The sequence below is a fragment of the Takifugu rubripes genome, chromosome 1 (assembly GCF_901000725.2).
Source record: "Takifugu rubripes chromosome 1, fTakRub1.2, whole genome shotgun sequence".
Taxonomy (NCBI): domain Eukaryota; kingdom Metazoa; phylum Chordata; class Actinopteri; order Tetraodontiformes; family Tetraodontidae; genus Takifugu; species Takifugu rubripes.
In genome coordinates this window covers 22698656-22720432 of record NC_042285.1, presented here as the reverse complement: position 1 = coordinate 22720432, position 21777 = coordinate 22698656, and the positions used below count along the sequence as shown (strand labels likewise).

At 45.6% G+C, this 21777-nt stretch overlaps 4 protein-coding genes across 4 annotated transcripts; all 4 read right to left on the bottom strand.

Annotated features, from left to right (window-relative positions):
* Positions 1 to 7079: 7079 nt before the first annotated feature.
* Positions 7080 to 8015, bottom strand: LOC115252595 (putative gustatory receptor clone PTE03). The gene has a single exon (XM_029848012.1). It carries the CDS (start codon positions 8013 to 8015, stop codon positions 7080 to 7082), a length of 936 nt encoding a protein of 311 aa, XP_029703872.1.
* A 3382-nt stretch (positions 8016 to 11397) lies between these two features.
* On the bottom strand, positions 11398 to 15041 carry LOC115252590 (olfactory receptor 1D2-like). The gene is made up of 2 exons (XM_029847982.1): positions 14996 to 15041; positions 11398 to 12245 (listed from the first exon to the last, which is right to left on the bottom strand). The coding sequence occupies exons 1-2, from the start codon at positions 15039 to 15041 to the stop codon at positions 11398 to 11400; spliced, it is 894 nt and encodes a 297-aa protein (XP_029703842.1).
* A 1784-nt stretch (positions 15042 to 16825) lies between these two features.
* On the bottom strand, positions 16826 to 17929 carry LOC101076555 (olfactory receptor 52E4). The gene has a single exon (XM_003979300.3). The coding sequence runs from the start codon at positions 17759 to 17761 to the stop codon at positions 16826 to 16828; it is 936 nt and encodes a 311-aa protein (XP_003979349.2). The 5' UTR covers positions 17762 to 17929.
* A 1778-nt stretch (positions 17930 to 19707) lies between these two features.
* On the bottom strand, positions 19708 to 20742 carry LOC101076327 (olfactory receptor 51E1). Its single transcript, XM_003979299.2, has one exon. It carries the CDS (start codon positions 20704 to 20706, stop codon positions 19783 to 19785), a length of 924 nt encoding a protein of 307 aa, XP_003979348.2. The 5' UTR covers positions 20707 to 20742; the 3' UTR covers positions 19708 to 19782.
* Between the last annotated feature and the right edge of the window lie 1035 nt (positions 20743 to 21777).

Sequence of the window (21777 nt, the reverse complement as noted above, 5' to 3'; positions counted from 1 at the left end):
CTATAGGTGCGTGATGCGGCAGACGAACCAAGTTCGAGATCCAGGGGCGAGAGTCTGTGGGAGAGTCCAAGTGTCCAGAGGATAGGAGAAATCCGTCCGAGGAAGGGGAAGAGGAAGAGGTCAGAGGAAGAGGGGCTAGGAAGGTTGCAGAGGAGTCTCTGGAAGACGCAGGGAGTCGCTGGGGAGCCTGGAGAGATGCTGGGTCCACGGGACGTGTTGCCAAAAACATCAGTAAGATCAAGCACTGGCCTGAGTGCATAGGGGCCTTTTATGGGTGCAGAGTCGTTTGGGCGGATTGGGTGCAGCTGCAGGAGAGGGCCCAGGTGGTGGTGGTTGAGCTGATTGCCCAGGAGGAGGTGGGGCCAGAGTAGGAGTCACAACAGTACCCCCCCCCTTACGGGAGGCACCGGACGACCGCCCAGGAGCATCCGGGTGCTCCCGGTAGAAGTCTTCGAGGAGGGAGGGGTCAGCGAGATAGGATGGGGGCACCCAGCTCCGGTCTTCGGGGCCGTAACCCACCCAATCCACCAGGTACTGGAAGCCCCTTCCCCGTCGGCGGACCGCCAGCAGCTTGTTAACGCTCCACACCGGCTCTCCGTCCGACAGGACCTGTGGGGGAGGTGGAGTCGGAGCAGGAGGGGACAGGGGGCTGGTGGAGAAGGGTTTAATGAGCGAGACGTGGAAGACCGGGTGGACCTTGAGGGCGGCAGGGAGATCCAAACGGACTGCAGAGGGGTTGACGATGCTGCAGATGGTGTATGGACCAATGTAGCGGGGGTTCAGCTTTCTGGAGGAAGTCTGCGAGGTCTGGAGGGGCAGGTCCCGGGCCAACAGCCAGACCTTCTGGCCAGGCCGGTAAGCAGGGGCCGGCCTCCTTCGCCGGTTGGCCGAACGCCGGGACTGCTCAGTGGCCCGCAAGATGGCTTTGCGGGCAGTCTTCCAGATGCGCCTACATCGGCGGAGATGGGCCCTGGTAGACGGCACTGCGATCTCCAGCTCCTGCTGGGGGAACAGAGGGGGTTGGTAGCCCAGGAAACATTGAAAGGGGGACATACCAGTAGCAGAGCTCTCCATGGCGTTGAGGGAGTATTCCACCCACGGCAGGAACTTGGACCAGGAGGCAGGATTGCTGGTGGTCACGCAGCGCAGGGCCGCCTCCAAAGCCTGGTTGGCCCGTTCGGCTTGTCCGTTGGACTGGGGGTGGTACCCAGAGGACAGGCTGACCGTGGCCCCAATCCCCTTGCAGAAGGCCTGCCACACCCTATAAGTGAATTGGGGGCCACGGTCAGAGACCACGTCAAGGGGGATCCCATGGAGACGTACCACGTGGGAGACCAGGAGTTCAGCTGTTTCTGGAGCAGAAGGGAGTTTGGGGAGGGCGACAAAGTGGACCCCCTTGGAGAAGCGGTCCACAATGGTCAGGATGGTGTCGTTCCCCTGCGAGACGGGGAGGCCCGTCACAAAATCCAGGGCTACGTGAGACCAGGGTCGACTGGGGACGGGAAGGGGGTGCAGAAGGCCTGCTGGCGAGCGATGGGAGGCCTTGCTGCGGGCACAGACCGTGCAGGCGCCCACAAACTCCCGAACATCCTCTTGGAGGTTGGGCCACCAGAAGCGCCGCTGCACAAACTCCGCCGTCCGACGCACGCCCGGATGGCAGGCGAAACAACTGGAGTGGCCCCACTCTAGCACCTGCGGCCGGACGGAGGAAGGCACGAACATTCGGCCCTGAGGCCCGTTCCCAGGATCTGGCTCGTCTCTCTGGGCTTGCTCGACGGCCGTCTCGATCGGCCAGGAGATGACCCCTATGACCCGGGCCGGGGGAACGATGGTGTCAGGGTCCCTGGGGGCGCCGGGGAATTCCTCCGGAAACTGGCGGGAGAGGGCATCAGCCCGGATATTCTTGGAACCAGGACGGAAAGTGAGGGTGAAATCAAACCGACTGAAGAAGAGAGCCCAGCGGCCCTGTCTGGGATTGAGTCTCTTGGCCGTTCTCACATAGGTCAAGTTCTTATGGTCCGACCACACAAGGAACGGGTGCTTTGCTCCCTCCAGCCAGTGTCTCCACTCCACCAAGGCTCCATAGACCGCCAGAAGTTCCCTGTTGCCCACATCGTAATTTCGTTCAGCCGGATCAAAACGGCGGGAAAAGTAGGCACATGGGTGAATCTTCTGGTCTGCCTCGGACCGCTGGGAGAGGACTGCCCCGATGCCCGCGTCCGAAGCATCGACCTCGACGATGAACTGCCGAGCGGGGTCTGGATGGGCGAGCACCGGAGCCATCGTGAACCTGTCCTTGAGGGCCGAGAAGGCGGTCTCAGCCTCTGGTGTCCAGGCGAAAGGGCGCGAGGTGGAGGTGAGAGCGGAGAGAGGGGCAGCCACTTGACTGAACCCTTTGATGAACCGCCGGATGAACCCGGCGAACCCAAGGAACCGGCGAAGCTGAGTGCGGTCGGTGGGGCGTGGCCACTCCACCACAGCCTGGATCTTGGCCGGATCTGCGCGCACCCGCCCCTCCTCCACGATGTAGCCGAGGTACCCCACTGAGGCGGAGTGGAAGACGCACTTCTCGGCTTTGATGAATAGTCGGTTCTCCAAAAGCCGTTGTAGGACCAGGCGAACATGCTGGTGGTGCTCCTCCATGGTGCGGGAGAAGATCAAGATGTCGTCCAAGTAGACCACCACAAAGACGTTGATCATGTCCCGGAGCACATCGTTGACCAACTCCTGGAAGACGGCGGGGGCGTTGGAGAGGCCGAAGGGCATGACCAGGTATTCGAAGTGCCCGAGGTGTGTGTTGAAGGCGGTCTTCCATTCGTCCCCTTTCCTGATCCGCACCAAGTGGTAAGCGTTGCGGAGGTCTAACTTAGTGAACACCCGGGCATGAGTGAGAGGCTCGAACGTGGAACTCATAAGGGGAAGAGGGTACTTGTTCTTAACGGTGATGTTGTTAAGTTTGCGGAAGTCGATGCAGGGCCTCAGGCCGCCATCCTTCTTGGCTACAAAGAAGAAACCTGCAGCTAAGGGGGATGACGATGGTCTTATGATCCCAGAGGCAAGGGATTCAGTGATGTAGTTGCGCATCACTTCCTTCTCTGGGATGGAGAGATTGTAAAGTCGACCCGTGGGGTAGGGAGCCCCGGGGAGGAGGTCGATGGGGCAATCATAGGGCCGGTGAGGGGGAAGGGACAGAGCATTGTCCTTACTGAACACTGGGGCTAAATCATTGTAGATAGGGGGAACACCAGTGAGATCCGGGGGAGTGAGCGCGGGCCTGGGATTACTGGATGGAGAGGGGGCGGAGCGAAGGCAGTTGGCGTGACAGGCCACGCTCCACCCCAGGATCCGACCCGAAGTCCATGAGATGTGGGGGTCGTGCCTTTCCAACCACGGTCTTCCTAACACGAGTGGAGCGGTGGGGGCGTGCAAAACCAGGAAAGGTGTACTCTCTATGTGATTACCCGAGAGTGTTAGGGTGAGTGGGATGGTGCGATGCGTGATGTTACCCAGAGAGCGGCCATCGATCGCCTGGGGGGACAGGGAGCGATCGAGAGGAACCAGGGGAATGCCAGCTTGACGCGCGAGAGAAAAGTCCATCAGGGACTCATCAGCCCCAGAGTCAATGAGAACACTCACCGGAATAGACTCCTTATCCCAGGAGAGGGTTGCGGGGAAGAGGCGGTTGTGTTGCTCGGTGGGTTGGGGAATCACAGCTCGGCTCACCAGTACTCCCCCTACTGGTGAGCAGGCCCTTTTGGTCGGACGGGGCAGGCTTGGATGAAGTGGCCGTTGTTTCCGCAGTACAGGCACAACTGGTCTCGGAGTCTTTGCTCCCGCTCCTGCCGTGAGAGACGGGACCGGCCGATCTGCATGGGTTCCTCTCCGACTCTGGGGGAGGAGTGAGCTGGGGATTGCAAGAGGATGTGAGGAGGCGGGGCGGCAGTGCTGGTAAGGGAGAAGTCAGGGACAGAGGAAGTGCGGTGGGAGAGTTGGCGGGTAGAACCGCCCGCACGTTGGGCGCGCTCCTGGCGGCGCTCCCGTAGTCGTTCATCCATCTGGAGCGAGAGGGTGATCAGCTCGTTGAGTGACGAGGGGCGGTCTCTCACAATCAGGTCCTTGATTGCCTCACTCAGGCCCCGTCGATAGACGCTACGGAGCGCGGTCTCGCCCCAGCGGCTCTCTGCAGCCAGGATGCGGAACTCAAGGGTGTACTCCGCAACTGACCGTGACCCCTGCTGGAGAGCGAGCAGACGACTCGCGGCGTCTTCACCGTAGGTGGGGTGCTCGAACACAGCCTTCAACTCCCGTCGAAAGGCGCTGTAGTCTGAGGAGAGGCGGGGGTCCAGGTCGACGGCAGCTATGGCCCAGCTCAATGCCTTGTCGGCCAGGAGGGAGGTTATAAATCCAACCTTGGCCTCGTCGGAAACAAATCTGGAGGGCTGATGGCGGAAGAGCAGCTCACATTGGTGGAGGAACCCCTTGCCCAGGTCGAAATCCCCGCCGAACACACGGGGGCTGGCAAGGTTGGGCTCGGCTCGGGGAGAAAGCGGGAGAGATGGTTCTGATGGAGCAGCCCCACCGGGGTCGCTGCCTAGCTTCTGAATAATGGAAGCCAAAACGGTTGCCATGGCGGACATCTGGTTGGAGAGGGCGGACAGGGTACTGGAGGTGGTCTGGAAGGAGCTCTGGAGCTCGGAAATCTCCCCCTGGATTGTGGGGAAGGCCTTGGTTAGCTCCGACTGAAGGGAGGAGAGCTGGGCAGAGTGGGCCTCCACTCTTCTTTCGAGGGGGGAGGGTAACGTGGGGGTCCTAGGGTCGCCCGGCTGCCCCGGGGTTCCACCTTGACTCATCTTGGCTTGATCTTTCTGTTACGCTCAAGAGGACTGGCGGTCAAGTGTGGCGGAACCCCAAAGAAGGCAGACAGACACAGGAATTAAAAAAGTAAACTCTGAAGGTTTAATGAAGCAAAAAAAAACCAGGAGGGAAGAAACAAAATGAGAGAGGCCGAGACAAACTATAGGTGCGTGATGCGGCAGACGAACCAAGTTCGAGATCCAGGGGCGAGAATCTGTGGGAGAGTCCAAGTGTCCAGAGGATAGGAGAAATCCGTCCGAGGAAGGGGAAGAGGTCAGAGGAAGAGGGGCTAGGAAGGTTGCAGAGGAGTCTCTGGAAGATGCAGGGAGACGCAGGGAGTCGCTGGGGAGCCTGGAGAGATGCTGGGTCCACGGGACGTGTTGCCAAAAACATCAGTAAGATCAAGCACTGGCCTGAGTGCATAGGGGCCTTTTATGGGTGCAGAGTCGTTTGGGCGGATTGGGTGCAGCTGCAGGAGAGGGCCCAGGTGGTGGTGGTTGAGCTGATTGCCCAGGAGGAGGTGGGGCCAGAGTAGGAGTCACAACAGGACGCCCCCAGTTACGCTATAAGGACGTCTGCAAGCAAGACCTCAAGAGCTTCAACATCAGCCTTGACAATTGGGAAGTCACTGCCCAGGACCGCCTCAAGTGGCAGAAGGTGCTCCGCACCGGGCTGCTCAATTATGAAAACACTCTGGCCAAACACCACGAAACTAAGAGGATAAAGAGAAAGCAACAACAGGTCTCCTCCTCACCGTTTCCATCCTCGGGTGTGGCCCACACTTGCGACATCTGCGGCCGTTTCTGCGCCTCACACATTGGCCTTCTCAGCCACAGAAGACGCTGTGTTAAAACCTAACTCCCAGGCACAAGAAATCTATGTTCTTCCGAGACTGCGATGCCGATGATGAACGAAACATAACCACAGTGACAGACAAGAATCGAAAAAAAAAAATTATTAGATCAGTTTAATACAATAATTATTTTCTAATTTCTAACTTAAGAAGTATGCGAATATCAACAACTTTTATAGTTTATGAAATTTATAATCAAACTAATGAGCAGGTGTTTCAGTTTTTCTCAGCATAAACAGTATGGTCTGTTGTTTATGACAATTCCCTTTTATTAAATAGGAACATTCAAATCTGTTGATGTAGTAATAACATTATGAGGATGACTATTATCAACTAAAGTATAATGTCGCTTTTCCATCTGCAGGGTTCAACCATAGTTTCCGGTCGTATGACGTTACATTTAACATTTAAATTTTATTAGGTTAAAAAAAACATTTCTTTTTTAAAAATGGCATAAACATGGCCTAATTTGGGCTGATTTGGCACAACATTGCCCCACTATAGAGAAGGCTCATCTTGAGTGCAGCAAGGCTCACTGTGACAAAACAACTGAACCTGGGCCGAAAAAAGGGGTACAGATTTGAACATCATTTTTTAGACAAGGAATTATAAATAAAACCAATTCAGACTTGTGTTTTTGTTTTAGGTTTTTTTTTTTTTTTGGGGGGGGGGGGGGGGGTGATAACATTATTAGCATTATTAGAAAACTCTCAACTCTTCCTGCACAGAAAACCTTCAATTCTGTTTCTAACTTTGGTCAGTTTTAAACCATAGATTATAGGATTGATTAGAGGAGGAAAGAGCAGAAACTGCATCCCAATAAAATTCTGGGCACTCTCAGATAATTTTTCGGAGCTTAGTCTCATATTCAGCACATCAAAAAGTAAAGATAGGGCCACAGTTATGAAAGACATTAAATGCGGCAAACATGTTTGCAGAAATTTTATCCTTTCTTCTTTACATGTTAGGCATGTTCTCATGATATAAAAATAAGAGCAAATAACAAGGAGAAAATGAGCGAAATAAAATGTGATAATAAAATATATTTAATTTTACTTCCCCTTTATTTATTTAAAATAATTCTGTGAGCAAGCAGCTCACATCAACTTTTTGCTTCAATATGGAAGTCCATAAATAAACAATTAAAATTGGTTAAATGCACCTTGTGCGTGGGTCAGTTTTCAACCTTGAATGTAATATTGAAAAAAAAAAAGAAAATTGTTTGTTGTCATATGGTGTGATCAATTTCCAGAAGTATCAAGTATCAGCAGTTTGATCATAAATTTACTTTATAATCTAATTTTGCTTTACAGTATAATTTTGTTTATGTATACATATATATGAGATGATGCCCCAAATCATGAAATTTAGTTTAAATAATTATGTTATGCCTTGTGAACAGTCTTAATATTTCTCTTCTAATCTGTTCTAACTTCAGCCCATACACAAGAGGGTTTAAAACTGGTGGAATCACAACAAACTCCAGTGAAAAAATGACAGCCAAAAATGGATTTATCTCCTCGATATTAATGCGGCTCAGGGCTACATCACAAACAACTGTTAGAGAATTAATGACAAATGAAATAATGTGGGGGACACAGGTCTGAAACACTCTTCGGTTAAATCCTGCAGGACTTTTCCAACAAGTAGCCACAATCTGGATATAGGTGTACAGAACGTACAAAAGTGGGAAAATAATTGTCAATATTGTCACAAACATGCCATAAATATTGTTTACAATAGTGGAAACACATGACAATTTTACCACGTTCCAGTTGCCACAAAATACCCTTTTAATCTCATTGCCACATAATGGAAGCCTGACGGACAGATACAGGCCAACTGCCATAGTAAAAACTGGAATGAGACAAGCTGAGGATGCCAGCAGCACAACAGTTTTATGTGTCATCTTTCTGTGGTAATGTAAAGGATTACAAATAGCAACATGTCTGTCATAAGCAATAATACCTAGAATGGTCATTTCAAATGAAATATATGTGTAGAAAATGTAAATCTGAGTGAAACATGCACTACGTGACATAAAGTGAGTATCAAGAAGAAGGTCCATGAGGAATCTGGGAAAGAAGCCGGTGGAACCGTACAGAGAGTTGACCGATAGAAGAGCTATGAATATGTACATTGGCTCATGCAGAGTTCTCTCTCGTGATACCACCAAGATTATGACAAAGTTAGCAGAGATCATGAAGCTGTAGAGCAGTAGGCAGAAAACAAAGGCCAGGTATCGGTAGTGCCCAATGTTCACGAACATCGTGAGGTTGAAGTGAAAAGACGCTGAGTTGTTTTCCATCCAAAAAACAGAGGAAAATTCAGGATTTCTCTTGTCTTCTATCTCTTACTGCTGTTGTGAAAAACCGTGCCTAGATCAGCGTAAGCAGCAGAAGCATAATTACTGGAACACAGATCACGAGCATACCGATCACTTCATTGAATTCACCAAACTTACAGTGAATGGTTGTCAGGTGTGTTGATCAAGACAACAACTGTAGGTGGTGGAAGATTATTATTATCATCATCATCGTGTGGTTTGAGATTAGGTCACCCGCAGAGGGTGGAGCTAGGAGCTTTAGGCCACACCCCTAATAATTTTGCATTAAGGTATATGATTTTTGTTTTCATTTTGTGGGTGGGGGGTAGGTACATGACAACTTCACTTTTCTAAAAAAAAAAAAATGATGGGAAAGTAGTTCTCTTAGCTCCATTATGATAAGTTACAACTGCATTTCTATCTTTGTATTCATGTTCAAAATAAAAAAAGTCCAAGAAGTAATAAACCAGCAGTTGTACAACCGATGGTGCATAAGGTAACTGAAAGCATGGATAAAGGAAGGATGTTAAAAACACATATAATCAGTTCGATTAAACTGCCACCCCCAAACTGCCAGATCCATCATTAAATTTAGAAATTGCATAGTTTGATGATGTTTAATGCACTTACATGGGATGACAGTTGTTGAACTGGTCTAAATTGCCCTTAGGAGTTAATGTGAGTGTAAATGTTTTCTTTCTCTCTATATTAGCCCTGTGATTAGCAGATGCTTGTCAATTAATCAATCAATCTTTATTTATATAGTGTCTGTTACAATCAAAATTGTTTCTTGGTGCTTTACAGAATCCCAGGGCCTGACCCCAAACAAGCAACAGTGGCATGGAAAAACTCCCCTTTAACAGGAAGAAACCATGAGCAGGACCAGGCTCATATAGGGGAAACCTCCTGCTGATGGCCAGCTGGGTAGAAAGAAAGGAGAAGGGGGAGGACAGGTAGAGGACAGAATATATAGAACACACATATTAATTAAAATATGCTGCTGCTAGAGTCGGGTTGGGTGAGTCAGGATGTAACACCCTCTCTCACAAAGCTGGGATAGGCTGCCTTGGTTTTGTCGCATTATTGGGTTTGCTGATATTACCGATTTGCTGATTTATCTACTAGACCTGTGTTGAAAAATACATTCTAATGGAGGAAAGATGCATACAATTTGGTATTTACCGGTAAATGTGCTCAGAAAGGGGCACAAGGGAAGTGGAACAACAGGAGGGTTTAAAAATTGGAAGCAGGAACTTCACAGGAACCCTTCTCACTTGGTCCTCTCCATGGTTGTTTCTCCACTACAGGGTAGTGCCCCTCGGCATCATAATGAGTTTCGATTGTGACGTCACCAGGACAAATAAGAAATAATAGAAAAAGTAAACAATGAGGAAGAAGATAAATATGAAAGGAGCTGAGGCGGTGTAATATATTAAGAGAATATGATTTCCTTCACCTCTGTGAAACAAGCAGCTACGGAGGTTTGTCTGCCGGGTATGTTTTTTGTTCCAATCTGGCGCTGCAAGCTGCATCTGTGTTAAAATATATAAGTAAATAGCATGTGTTGTGAAACTTATAAAATACAATACAATGTAGGATGTTGCCGTGTTTCTGGTTTGTGCACGTCAAAAATGGTGGTGGATGTGTCTGCTTAGATAATTCTCCTCTTCTGCCTGGTTCCACATCACAGCCTGTTCTCGGTTTAGTCAATCAGCACAAACCTTAAGTCTCAACCCAGGACTTTCTCAGGGCCAGTGTAAGTTCCTACCCTGGATCAGTGACTGAGGATAGACCCTGTAAAAGTTCCTGTAAATGGCAGTTTGCAGGATGACTAAAGATGTTGGGTTACAGTATTTTTAGAATATAAAATATAATTCACAATCTCAGTGAATTATTCATAGTTCACTTTAAAAGTGATCCTTTTCTGTCTGCCTCAAATGCCTCATTTATTTCCTGTCAAAATGTCTTACTGGGGCTGATTTTATTTCAGTGTTTCAAGCGCAAGATCCTGATGATCTGTCTTCTGATCTCTGGTAACTTCAGACCGTAGATAAAAGGATTCAGTGCTGGTGGAATGATGACAGACAGAATTACAGCCAGGAACGGATTGATCTCCTCCATATTTTGACGACTCAACACCGTATCACTAAACGACATGATTATATAAACCATAAAAGAAATAAGATGTGGAAGGCAGCCCTGCACAACCTTTCCCCGAACATTAAATGTCTTTCTCCAGCATGCGATCACAATTCTGGCATAAGTGTACAATATAAATCCAGAGGAAATGGTCATTAAAAGTCATCTCAGATGTATCTCATTCAATTTTTAAAATCATATTATCAGTGTGCGGGGTAAGGGGGCCATTAAAGATGATAGGTGTCCAGTACTCAGTGTGGACACATAGGAATTCTGAGTCTTGGTATCGTCTGGATTTCTTGTTCACCGTCTGCTTGAGGAGCAGCAGCATTTTGGTGACGTTCCATCCTGCACCTCCTGAATCAAGCATGATGTTGATCTGAGGGAGGTGCAGGTGATCAGATAGTGGTTTGTGTGTGTGGGTGCGTGTGTGTGTGTGTTTTACATTTTTCTTGTTTTATAGAAAAACCAGCAAATATGACCAAGTCATGTTTCGAGCCTTTAACATTTTAAATTCTGCTATTTGATAAAATAAAAAGATTGTGTTGGAGTAAATGACATCATTCCTTTAAAATAACATTAACGTAACATAACCACAGTGACAGACAAGAATCGAAAAAAAATATATTATTAGATCAGTTTAATACAATAATTATTTTCTAATTTCTAACTTAAGAAGTATGAGAATATCAACAACTTTTATAGTTTATGAAATTCATAATCAAACTAATGAGCAGGTGTTTCACTTTTTCTCAGCATAAACAGTATGGTCTGTTGTTTATGACAATTCCCTTTTATTAAATAGGAACATTCAAATCTGTTGATGTAGTAATAACATTATGAGGATGACTATTATCAACTAAAGTACAATGTTGCTTTTCCATCTGCAGGGTTCAACCATAGTTTCCGGTCGTATGACGTTGCATTTAATATTTAAATTTTATTAGGTTAAAAAAAAAAATCTTTTTTAAAAATGGCATAAACATGGCCTAATTTGGGCTGATTTGGCACAACATTGCCCCACTATAGAGAAGGCTCATCTTGAGTGCAGCAAGGCTCACTGTGACAAAACAACTGAACCTGGGCCGAAAAAAGGGGTACAGATTTGAACATCATTTTGTAGTCAAGGATTTATAAATAAAACCAATTCAGACTTCTATTTTGGTTTTGTTTTTTTTTTTGGGGGGGGGGGGGTGATAACATTATTAGCATTATTAGAAAACTCTCAACTCTTCCTGCACAGAAAACAGAGAGGAGGAAAGAGCAGAAACTGCATCTCAATAAAATTCTGGGCACTCTCAGATAATTTTTCGGAGCTTAGTCTCATAATTAGCACATCAAAAAGTAAAGATAGGGCCACAGTTATGAAAGACATTAAATGCGGCAAACATGTTTGCAGAAATTTTATCCTTTCTTCTTTACATGTTAGGCATGTTCTCATGATATAAAAATAAGAGCAAATAACAAGGAGAAAATGAGGGAAATAATATGTGAGAATAAAAACAGGAAAAATTACAGTTGTTATGGAAACTGTACATTCTAATCTACGTATGACATAGTTAACACAATACATTCTTGATATCTGTGAGCCACATAACCTCAGAGTTGATGTTGATACTGTTATTATGAGCATCTGGCCCACTGGAAGAATCCAAGCAGCAAACACAAGAGCAGAAACTCTGTGAGGATTCATCACAGAGTGATACACCAGAGGTCGACATATAGCCACATATCTATCATAGGCCATCAGCACTAAAAGAGAAAAATCAGCACAAGCAGAGGAGTTGACTGCAAAACTCTGCACGAGGCATCCTGCATAAGAGATGACGTGAGAGGTCGACAGAATATCTATCAGTAATTTTGGGTAAAAACCTGCTGTCCCATAAAGTGAGTTGATGCAGAGGTTGCAGAGAAAGATAAACATGGGTTCATGAAGACTTTTATCCATTATTATCGTCAAAATGAGGGTTACATTTACCTGAACAATCACACAGTAACAAACAAAGGTGAGAGCAAATAAAGTAAATCTGTAATTTATAATGCCATTGAATCCAGACAGAGTAAATATCGTCACTTCTCAGAATCAGAATCAGAATCAGAAGAAGGTTTATTGCCATTGTTCATGTAATACACAGTATTACACAAACTAGGAATTTGTCATGGTGTGCCGCTGCGACATTCAACATAACACTAGACATCAACACCACACTAGAATAAGATAAATAAACCCCCTACAGGACACCCTGACAGCACTGGGCAGCTCCTTCAGTGAGCGGCTGCTCCACCCTCGCTGTGTGAAGGAGAGGTATCGTAGATCTTTCCTGCCGGCTGCTGTCAGACTGCACAATAAACAGAACAACCGCTAACACAATCTGAATATTATATATTCTGATATGTATATTGTATTCACCCTCTGTACTATGTACAGGTACACAGAGGCCGAGTATCCATTTATCTGGATTATAGTAAATATCCACCCTCTTTGTATATTCCATTTGATTCTATCTTATTTTTTCCCCTGAGTGCTCTTGTTGCTGTTGTTGCACTGTAAATTTCCCCGTGTGGGACAATAAAGGATCTGAATCTGAATCTAAAATAAAATAAGACTTATATACAGTATATACATAAATAGTGAGTGGTAAGAAATAGTGCAGGTCCATGAGGAGTAATGTATTGTTTATGAGTCCGGCTGGCTGCTGATCATGGTGCTTAAGTGATAAGTCACTTGGTGTTCAGCAGCCTGATGGCAGAGGGGAAGAAGCTGTTAGTGTAGCGGGAGGTTCTGGTCCGAATGGACCGTAGTCTCCTGCCTGAGGGGAGGGGGGAAAACAGTCCGTGACCAGGGTGGGAAGGGTCGGCCGTGAACCGACCTGCACACCTCCGGGTCCTGGAGATATACAGGTCCTGGATGGATGGAAGCCTGCAGCCGATCACCTTCTCGGCAGCGCGCACGACGCGCTGCAGCCTCAGTCTGTCCCTGACAGTGGCACCAGCAAACCACACGGTGATGGAGGAGGTGAGGATGGACTCGATGATGGCCGTATAAAACTGCGCCAACATCCTGGGAGGCAGTTTGAGCTTCCTCAGCTTCCGTAGGAAGAACATCCTTTGCTGGGCCTTCTTGATGAGGGAGCTGATGGTTGGCTCCCACTTAAGGTCCCGGGTGATGGTGGTGCCCAGGAAGCGGAAGGAGTCCGTGATGGTGATGGGGGAGTCCATAAGGGCAAGGGGGGGCAAAGGGGCTGTAACTTTCCTGAAGTCCACAATCATCTCCACTGTTTTCTGAGCGTTCAGCTGCAGGTTGTTGTGTCCGCACCAGGACACCAGTCGAGCCACCTCCCTCCTGTAGGCAGTCTCATCACCATTGGAGATGAGACCGATGAGGGTGGTGTCATCCACAAACTTGATCAGTTTGACAGACTGGTGGCTTGAGGTGCAGCAGTTAGTATACAGGGAGAAGAGGAGGGGGGAAAGTACACAGCCCTGGGGTGATCCGGTGCTGATGGTGACGGAGTCGGAGACAGTCTTCCCCAGCCGCACATACTGCCTCCGATCCGTCAGGAAGTGAGTGATCCACCTGCAGAGGGAGTCAGGCACACTAAGCTGGGACAGCTTGTCCTGTAGCAGAGCGGGGCGGATGGTATTGAATGCAGAGCTGAAGTCCACGAACAGGATCCTCGCGTAGGTTCCCGGGGAGTCCAGATGCTGCAGGGTGGAGTGAAGGGCCAGGTTGACCGCGTCGTCCACAGATCTGTTAGCTCTGTAGGCGAACTGCAGTGGATCCAGGAGGGGGGTGGTGATGGACTTGAGGTGTGGCAGGATCAGGCGCTCTAAGGACTTCATGACTACAGAGGTGAGCGCCACAGGTCTGTAGTCGTTAAGCCCAGTGATCCGTGGCTTCTTGGGGACAGGGACGATGGTTGAGGTTTTGAGGCAGGCTGGCACCTGGCACGACTCCAGGGAGGAGTTGAAGATGTCTGTGAAGACAGGAGTCAGCTCCTCTGCGCAGTGCCTCAGGGTGGAGGGAGACACGCCGTCCGGGCCAGGGGCCTTGCGCGGGTTCAGCCTGGCGAACTGCCTGCGCACATCCTGCTCACTGATGGTGAATGAAGGGGGGGAGGAGGGGGGAACTGGTGGTAAGTGATGGGGGGGGGGACTGATGGTGAGTGGAGGGGGGGGAGGAGGAGGGGACTGCCTTTGATGGAGTAAGGTCCATGGGGGCAGTGACACTGGGGGGAGGGGAGGTGTTGGGCATGGCTGACGAGGTGTCAAAGCGGGCATAGTGGAGGGACAGACTCTGACAAAGGGCTTTGTCGTCCTGACCCTTTGAAGCCTGAGGCCTGTAGTCGGTGATCTGCCTCAGGCCTCTCCACACAGAAGCAGAGTCGTTAGCAGTAAACTGCTGCTGAAGTTTCTCCGAATACACAGATTTAGCTCTCCTCAGTTCCTTGCTAAACCGGTATTTGGCCTCTCTGTAGCAGTCTCTGTCTCCACTTTTCAGCGCTGCTTCCTTTTCTTTCCTGATCTGTCTGAGTCTCGGTGTGAACCAGGGCTTGTCATTGGAGTAACTCACCCTAGTGCGCGTTGGTAGAATGCGCTCCTCACAAAAGTGGATATATGAGGTCACAGTGTCCGTGTACTCATCCAGATCATGTGTGGCCCCTTTAAACATGTCCCAGTCAGTTGTGTCCAAGCACGTGCGCAGCTCCTCCACAGCCTCACTGGTCCATCTCTTCGTGGTGCTCACGGATGGCTTTGTTAGTTTGAGTTTCTGTCTGTTTCTGAAGTGTTATCTATCACAAAATATGAGTTAATCATGTTACCATCTTCAGTGTAAAACTCACTGTTAAAATAGGGGTTCTCTTTCATGTCTGCCCATTTTGTTGCTGGTTAGTCAACATTTTTATGTGCATCCTTGGATGGCAACAAAGCTGCAGCTGTTAATCAGTTTAGGGTAAACCCCTCCCTCTTCACCTTCTCCCTCCTCCGAGACATTAAGTTGCTTGCGACAAGTGCTTCACTCTAAAATCTTAAATCTTTTTGGGTGCTTGTTTTAGCTCATATTAGCTGCTTTTTGAATTCTAGCAGGAATCAGTGGTGATGAAATTTCAACCACAGTTATATATAAAGAAGGGGATAAAAAAAAGATGATTGATGATTTAGGAATTGACAGGTCACTCCAGGAACACTCTAAATAAGGAGATAAGGACATAAGAGTGGCAAAGGCATGCTAGTTTTCAGCTAAAGACCATGCTTGTAGAAAGGGCTGAAAGACATCACTAATTATAGGAGAGAATACCCCCCCCCCCCCCACCTCCCCCACTGAGGCAAAGGTTCATCACTCACCCCAGCCAAACTGCCTCCAGATAGTCCCCTCCACAAATAATCCCCTGCACAAGGCATCTGGTATAACAGATGACATGAGAGGTTGACAGAATATCTATCAGAAATCTGGTATAAAAAGCTGCTGTCCTATTAAGTCTGTTTGTGCAGGGTTTGAAGAGAAGGATATACTGTCAGTGGTCAATTTATCAGGTACAATTGTTCAATTGCTAGTTGAAAAATACCTATTTGGAGAAATCATATGGCCTCAACTCAGTGCCTTTAGGCATGTAGACGCGGTCTGAACAACTTACTAAAGTTCAAATTGAACATCAGAATGGAGCAGAATGGGGATTTTTGTGACATGGTTGTTGGTGCCAGATAGGCTGGTCTGAGAACTTCAGAAACTGCTCATCTGCTGAGATTTTCCGGCACAACCTTCGCTATGGTTTAAAGAGAGTGGTCCAAAAAAGAGCAGATATCCAGTGAGCAGCAGTTTTTTGGACAAAAATGCCTTGTTTATGTGAGAGGCCAGATGAGAATGGGTTCCACTCCTGTCAGCTCAGAACAAGGAAGTGAGACTTTTATTTATTTATGGACTTCCATATTGAAGCAAAAAGTTGATGTGAGCTGCTTGCTCACAGAATTATTTTAAATAAATAAAGGGGAAGTAAAATTAAATATATAAAAGACATAAGAGATGGTGAGGGTTTTATTAAAAGTTATGCATTCATGTTTGGACATTGCTGGAGACATCATGTTTATGACAGAGTTGTATTCTTCCTTTAAGCAAAAACACTCTTAGATCAAACTTTTTCTACTATTACATGATCTGACTGTTTCAAAAGAAAGTTGCTTTAGCTAAAAATGTGAGTGACGGTGACTCAAAAATGCATTAGCACTATTGCCATCTGTCATTGTAATGCAAGACTCACAAACAAGGTTTAAGGACATCATACTGAGTATTTCTTTGAATCATAATAACAAAAGGATTTGTAGGAAAACAACCACAACAGCAAAAGTGAAAAATTCAAAGATGAGTGAGAACATGTGAGTGAGGGAAATGACATGTACTCCAGGGACATAAATTCCAAAATTGATACCTAAAGAATTAAAATTGGTTAAATGCACCATGTGCGTGGGTCAGTTTTCAACCTTGAATGCAATATTGAAAAAATTGTTTGTTGTCATATGGTGTGATCAATTTCCAGTAGTATCAAATATCAGTAGTTTGATCATACATTTACTTTATAATCAGATTTTGCTTTACAGTAGAATTTTGTTTATATGTATATATATATTAGATGATGCCCAAAATCATGAAATTCAGTTTAAATAATTATGTTATGCCTTGTGAACAGTCTTAATATTTCTCTTCTAATCTGTTCTAACTTCAGCCCATACACAAGAGGGTTTAAAACTGGTGGAATCACAACAAACTCCAGTGAAAAAATGACAGCCAAAAATGGATTTATCTCCTCGATATTATTGCGGCTCAGGGCTATATCACAAAAAACTGTTAGAGAATTAATGACAAATGAAATAATGTGGGGGACACAGCTCTGAAACACTCTTTGGTTAAATCCTGCAGAACCTTTCCAACAAGTAGCCACAATCTGTATATAGGTGTACAGAACATACAAAAGTGGGAAAATAATTGTCAATATTGTCACAAACATGCCATAAATATTGTTTACAATAGTGGAAACACATGACAATTTTACCACGTTCCAGTTGCCACAAAATACCCTTTTAATCTCATTGCCACATAATGGAAGCCTGACGGACAGATACAGGCCAACTGCTATAGTAAAAACTGGAATGAGACAAGCTGAGGATGCCAGCAGCACAACAGTTTTATGTGTCATCTTTCTGTGGTAATGTAAAGGATTACAAATAGCAACATGTCTGTCATAAGCAATAATACCTAGAATGGTCATTTCAAATGAAATATATGTGTAGAAAATGTAAATCTGAGTGAAACATGCACTACGTGACATAAAGTGAGTATCAAGAAGAAGGTCCATGAGGAATCTGGGAAAGAAGCCGGTGGAACCGTACAGAGAGTTGACCGATAGAAGAGCTATGAATATGTACATTGGCTCATGCAGAGTTCTCTCTCGTGATACCACCAAGATTATGACAAAGTTAGCAGAGATCATGAAGCTGTAGAGCAGTAGGCAGAAAACAAAGGCCAGGTATCGGTAGTGCCCAATGTTCACGAACATCGTGAGGTTGAAGTGAAAAGACGCTGAGTTGTTTTCCATCCAAAAAACAGAGGAAAATTCAGGATTTCTCTTGTCTTCTATCTCTTACTGCTGTTGTGAAAAACCGTGCCTAGATCAGCGTAAGCAGCAGAAGCATAATTACTGGAACACAGATCACGAGCATACCGATCACTTCATTGAATTCACCAAACTTACAGTGAATGGTTGTCAGGTGTGTTGATCAAGACAACAACTGTAGGTGGTGGAAGATTATTATTATCATCATCATCGTGTGGTTTGAGATTAGGTCACCTGCAGAGGGTGGAGCTAGGAGCTTTAGGCCACACCCCTAATAATTTTGCATTAAGGTATATGATTTTTGTTTTCATTTTGTGGGTGGGGGGTAGGTACATGACAACTTCACTTTTCTAAAAAAATAATATGATGGGAAAGTAGTTCTCTTAGCTCCATTAAGTTACAACTGCATTTCTATCTTTGTATTCATGTTCAAAATAAAAAAAGTCCAAGAAGTAATAAACCAGCAGTTGTACAACCGATGGTGCATAAGGTAACTGAAAGCATGGATAAAGGAAGGATGTTAAAAACACATATAATCAGTTCGATTAAACTGCCACCCCCAAACTGCCAGATCCATCATTAAATTTAGAAATTGCATAGTTTGATGATGTTTAATGCACTTACATGGGATGACAGTTGTTGAACTGGTCTAAATTGCCCATAGGAGTTAATGTGAGTGTAAATGTTTTCTTTCTCTCTATATTAGCCCTGTGATTAGCAGATGCTTGTCAATTAATCAATCAACCAATCAATCAATCAATCTTTATTTATATAGTGTCTGCTACAATCAAAATTGTTTCTTGGTGCTTTACAGAATCCCAGGGCCTGACCCCAAACAAGCAACAGTGGCATGGAAAAACTCCCCTTTAACAGGAAGAAACCATGAGCAGGACCAGGCTCATATAGGGGAAACCTCCTGCTGATGGCCGGCTGGGTAGAAAGAAAGGAGAAGGGGGAGGACAGGTAGAGGACAGAATATATAGAACACACATATTAATTAAAATATGCTGCTGCTAGAGTCGGGTTGGGTGAGTCAGGATGTAACACCCTCTCTCACAAAGCTGGGATAGGCTGCCTTGGTTTTGTCGCATTATTGGGTTTGCTGATATTACCGATTTGCTGATTTATCTACTAGACCTGTGTTGAAAAATACATTCTAATGGAGGAAAGATGCATACAATTTGGTATTTACCGGTAAATGTGCTCAGAAAGGGGCACAAGGGAAGTGGAACAACAGGAGGGTTTAAAAATTGGAAGCAGGAACTTCACAGGAACCCTTCTCACTTGGTCCTCTCCATGGTTGTTTCTCCACTACAGGGTAGTGCCCCTCGGCATCATAATGAGTTTCGATTGTGACGTCACCAGGACAAATAAGAAATAATAAAAAAAATGAAAACAATGAGGAAGAAGATAAATATGAAAGGAGCTGAGGCGGTGTAATATATTAAGAGAATATGATTTCCTTCACCTCTGTGAAACAAGCAGCTACAGAGGTTTGTCTGCAGGGTATGTTTTTTGTTCCAATCTGGCGCTGCAAGCTGCATCTGTGTTAAAATATATAAGTAAATAGCACGTGTTGTGAAACTTATAAAATACAAAACAATGTAGGATGTTGCCGTGTTTCTGGTTTGTGCACGTCAAAAATGGTGGTGGATGTGTTTGCTTAGATAATTCTCCTCTTCTGCCTGGTTCCACATCACAGCCTGTTCTCGGTTTAGTCAATCAGCACTTAGCAAACCTTAAGTCTCAACCCAGGACTTTCTCAGGGCCAATGTAAGTACCTACCCTGGATCAGTGACTGAGGATAGACCCTGTAAAAGTTCCTGTAAATGGCAGTTTGCAGGATGACTAAAGATGTTGGGTTACAGTATTTTTAGAATATAAAATATAATTCACAATCTCAGTGAATTATTCATAGTTCACTTTAAAAGCGATCCTTTTCTGTCTGCCTCAAATTCCTCGTTTATTTCCTGTCAAAATGTCTTACTGGGGCTGATTTTATTTCAGTGTTTCAAGCGCAAGATCCTGATGATCTGTCTTCTGATCTCTGGTAACTTCAGACCGTAGATAAAAGGATTCAGTGCTGGTGGAATGATGACAAATCCTATAGACAGAATTACAGCCAGGAACGGATTGATCTCCTCCACATTTTGACGACTCAACACCGTATCACTAAACGACGTGATTATATAAACCATAAAAGAAATAAGATGTGGAAGGCAGCTCTGCACAACCTTTCCCCGAACATTCAATGTCTTTCTCCAGCATGCGATCACAATTCTGGCATAAGTGTACAATATAAATCCAGAGGAAACGGTCATTAAAAGCACAACCCACATCATAGCAACTGTATTATTGTTAAAATTAGAAAAACATGATAATTTTACAATGTTCCAGCTGGCACAGTAAACCTTCTGCACATTATTACCACAGAGAGGAATTCTGACTAGCATAATAATTGTTACTGACAGGTTAAAAGCAGGAAAAACCCAGGCAAAAACCGACAACGCACACACAGTTTTGGGTGTCAGCTTTCTGCTGTAGTGTAGTGGCTGGCACACAGCGATGCATCTGTCGTACGCCATGATGCTCAGGATGGTCACTTCATAAGTGGCGTATGTGTATATCACATAAATCTGTGAATAACAAGCTGCATATGAGATTAAATGAACATCAGACAAAAGATCCATGAGAAACCTGGGGAAGAAACCAGCAGAACCGTATAGAGAGTTGACTGATAGAAATGCAATGAAAATATACATGGGCTCATGCAGGCTTCTCTCCTGTGTTATAATCCATATCATAGTGACATTTGAGAATACAATTAATGCATAGGTCAAGAGACAAAAGGCAAAGGCTAAATAACGAACATTTCCAATCATGATGAACATGGTCAGGTTAAAGTAAAGGACAGTTTCATTTCCCATATTCTGAATGCGTTTTTCAGAGCCTGTTTAGAAAATGATTCCCAACTATGATTCGTCGGTGGTTGAGGTTCAGGTCAACCAATGAATAAATGTTCTACGTAGAACTACCTGTCTTTTATCTCGTCCAACATTTGGCCCCAGGAGAATCTGATAGACAAATGTCTAATGCAATACGGATACCCTCCCCATCCAAAGTTCTTGAAAGAAGGGCAGGAACTCCCTGGACATTTAGTCTCTGAAAATTTTAACTCACCATAACGACAAATCAATGGGAGTCCTGCGCTTGTTTCTCTGCAACGAGACAGTCCTATCTGGGAGTGATGGGAGACAATGACACCCGAAATGTGTTGCTTATGCCCAGTCTTCTCCATTATTTTGTTTTAGTTGCTGTCACTGCAGAAAATCCCGCTTCACACAGATAGAATGTTGGAAATGGCAAGCGTGTTTTCAGTGCTGTGGTGGCGATTTCAGGGTATTCTGCCATGACTTTAATCCAGAATATTGGACCACAAGTTACGATGCTCTCAGTGCGTTCACATTTACTGATGTGGTGGCCCTTCTTCTGCCCATCGTGTTCCTGTTTTTTTTTTTCCTTTCAAAATACTCCACGGGCTTGTCTTTTAAACTAGGGTTCACAATTTATTTTTTTTAAGACGTCTGTTTCTTACTCATTTTGCTCGCTTGTGGGTTCAGTTTTGGCGCTTAAGACGTAACCAAGAGAATCCGGTCATTTCCCAAAATGTTTTTCAAAACAAAAGATCATTCAGACTCAGATAATGCATAAAACGGAAATATTTAATTATTTGTTTTGCGGCCCAGTACCAACTGATCCACAGACCAGTACCGGTCCGCGGCCCGGTGGTTGGGGACAACTGACCTAGAGGCACACAGTTGTTTCTTCCTGTTAGTTTCAGGCTCCCTTGAGAGGAGGTTCTGAAAAAATGGCAAGTAATGGCAAAATCCATAACTTTTTCAAGACAATGGAAGTGACATTTGATAATCAGATAGCCAATACAGGAGGAGCAAGCTGCATACAACATTTGTAATCAAGTGGTATTTCTTTAAATAATT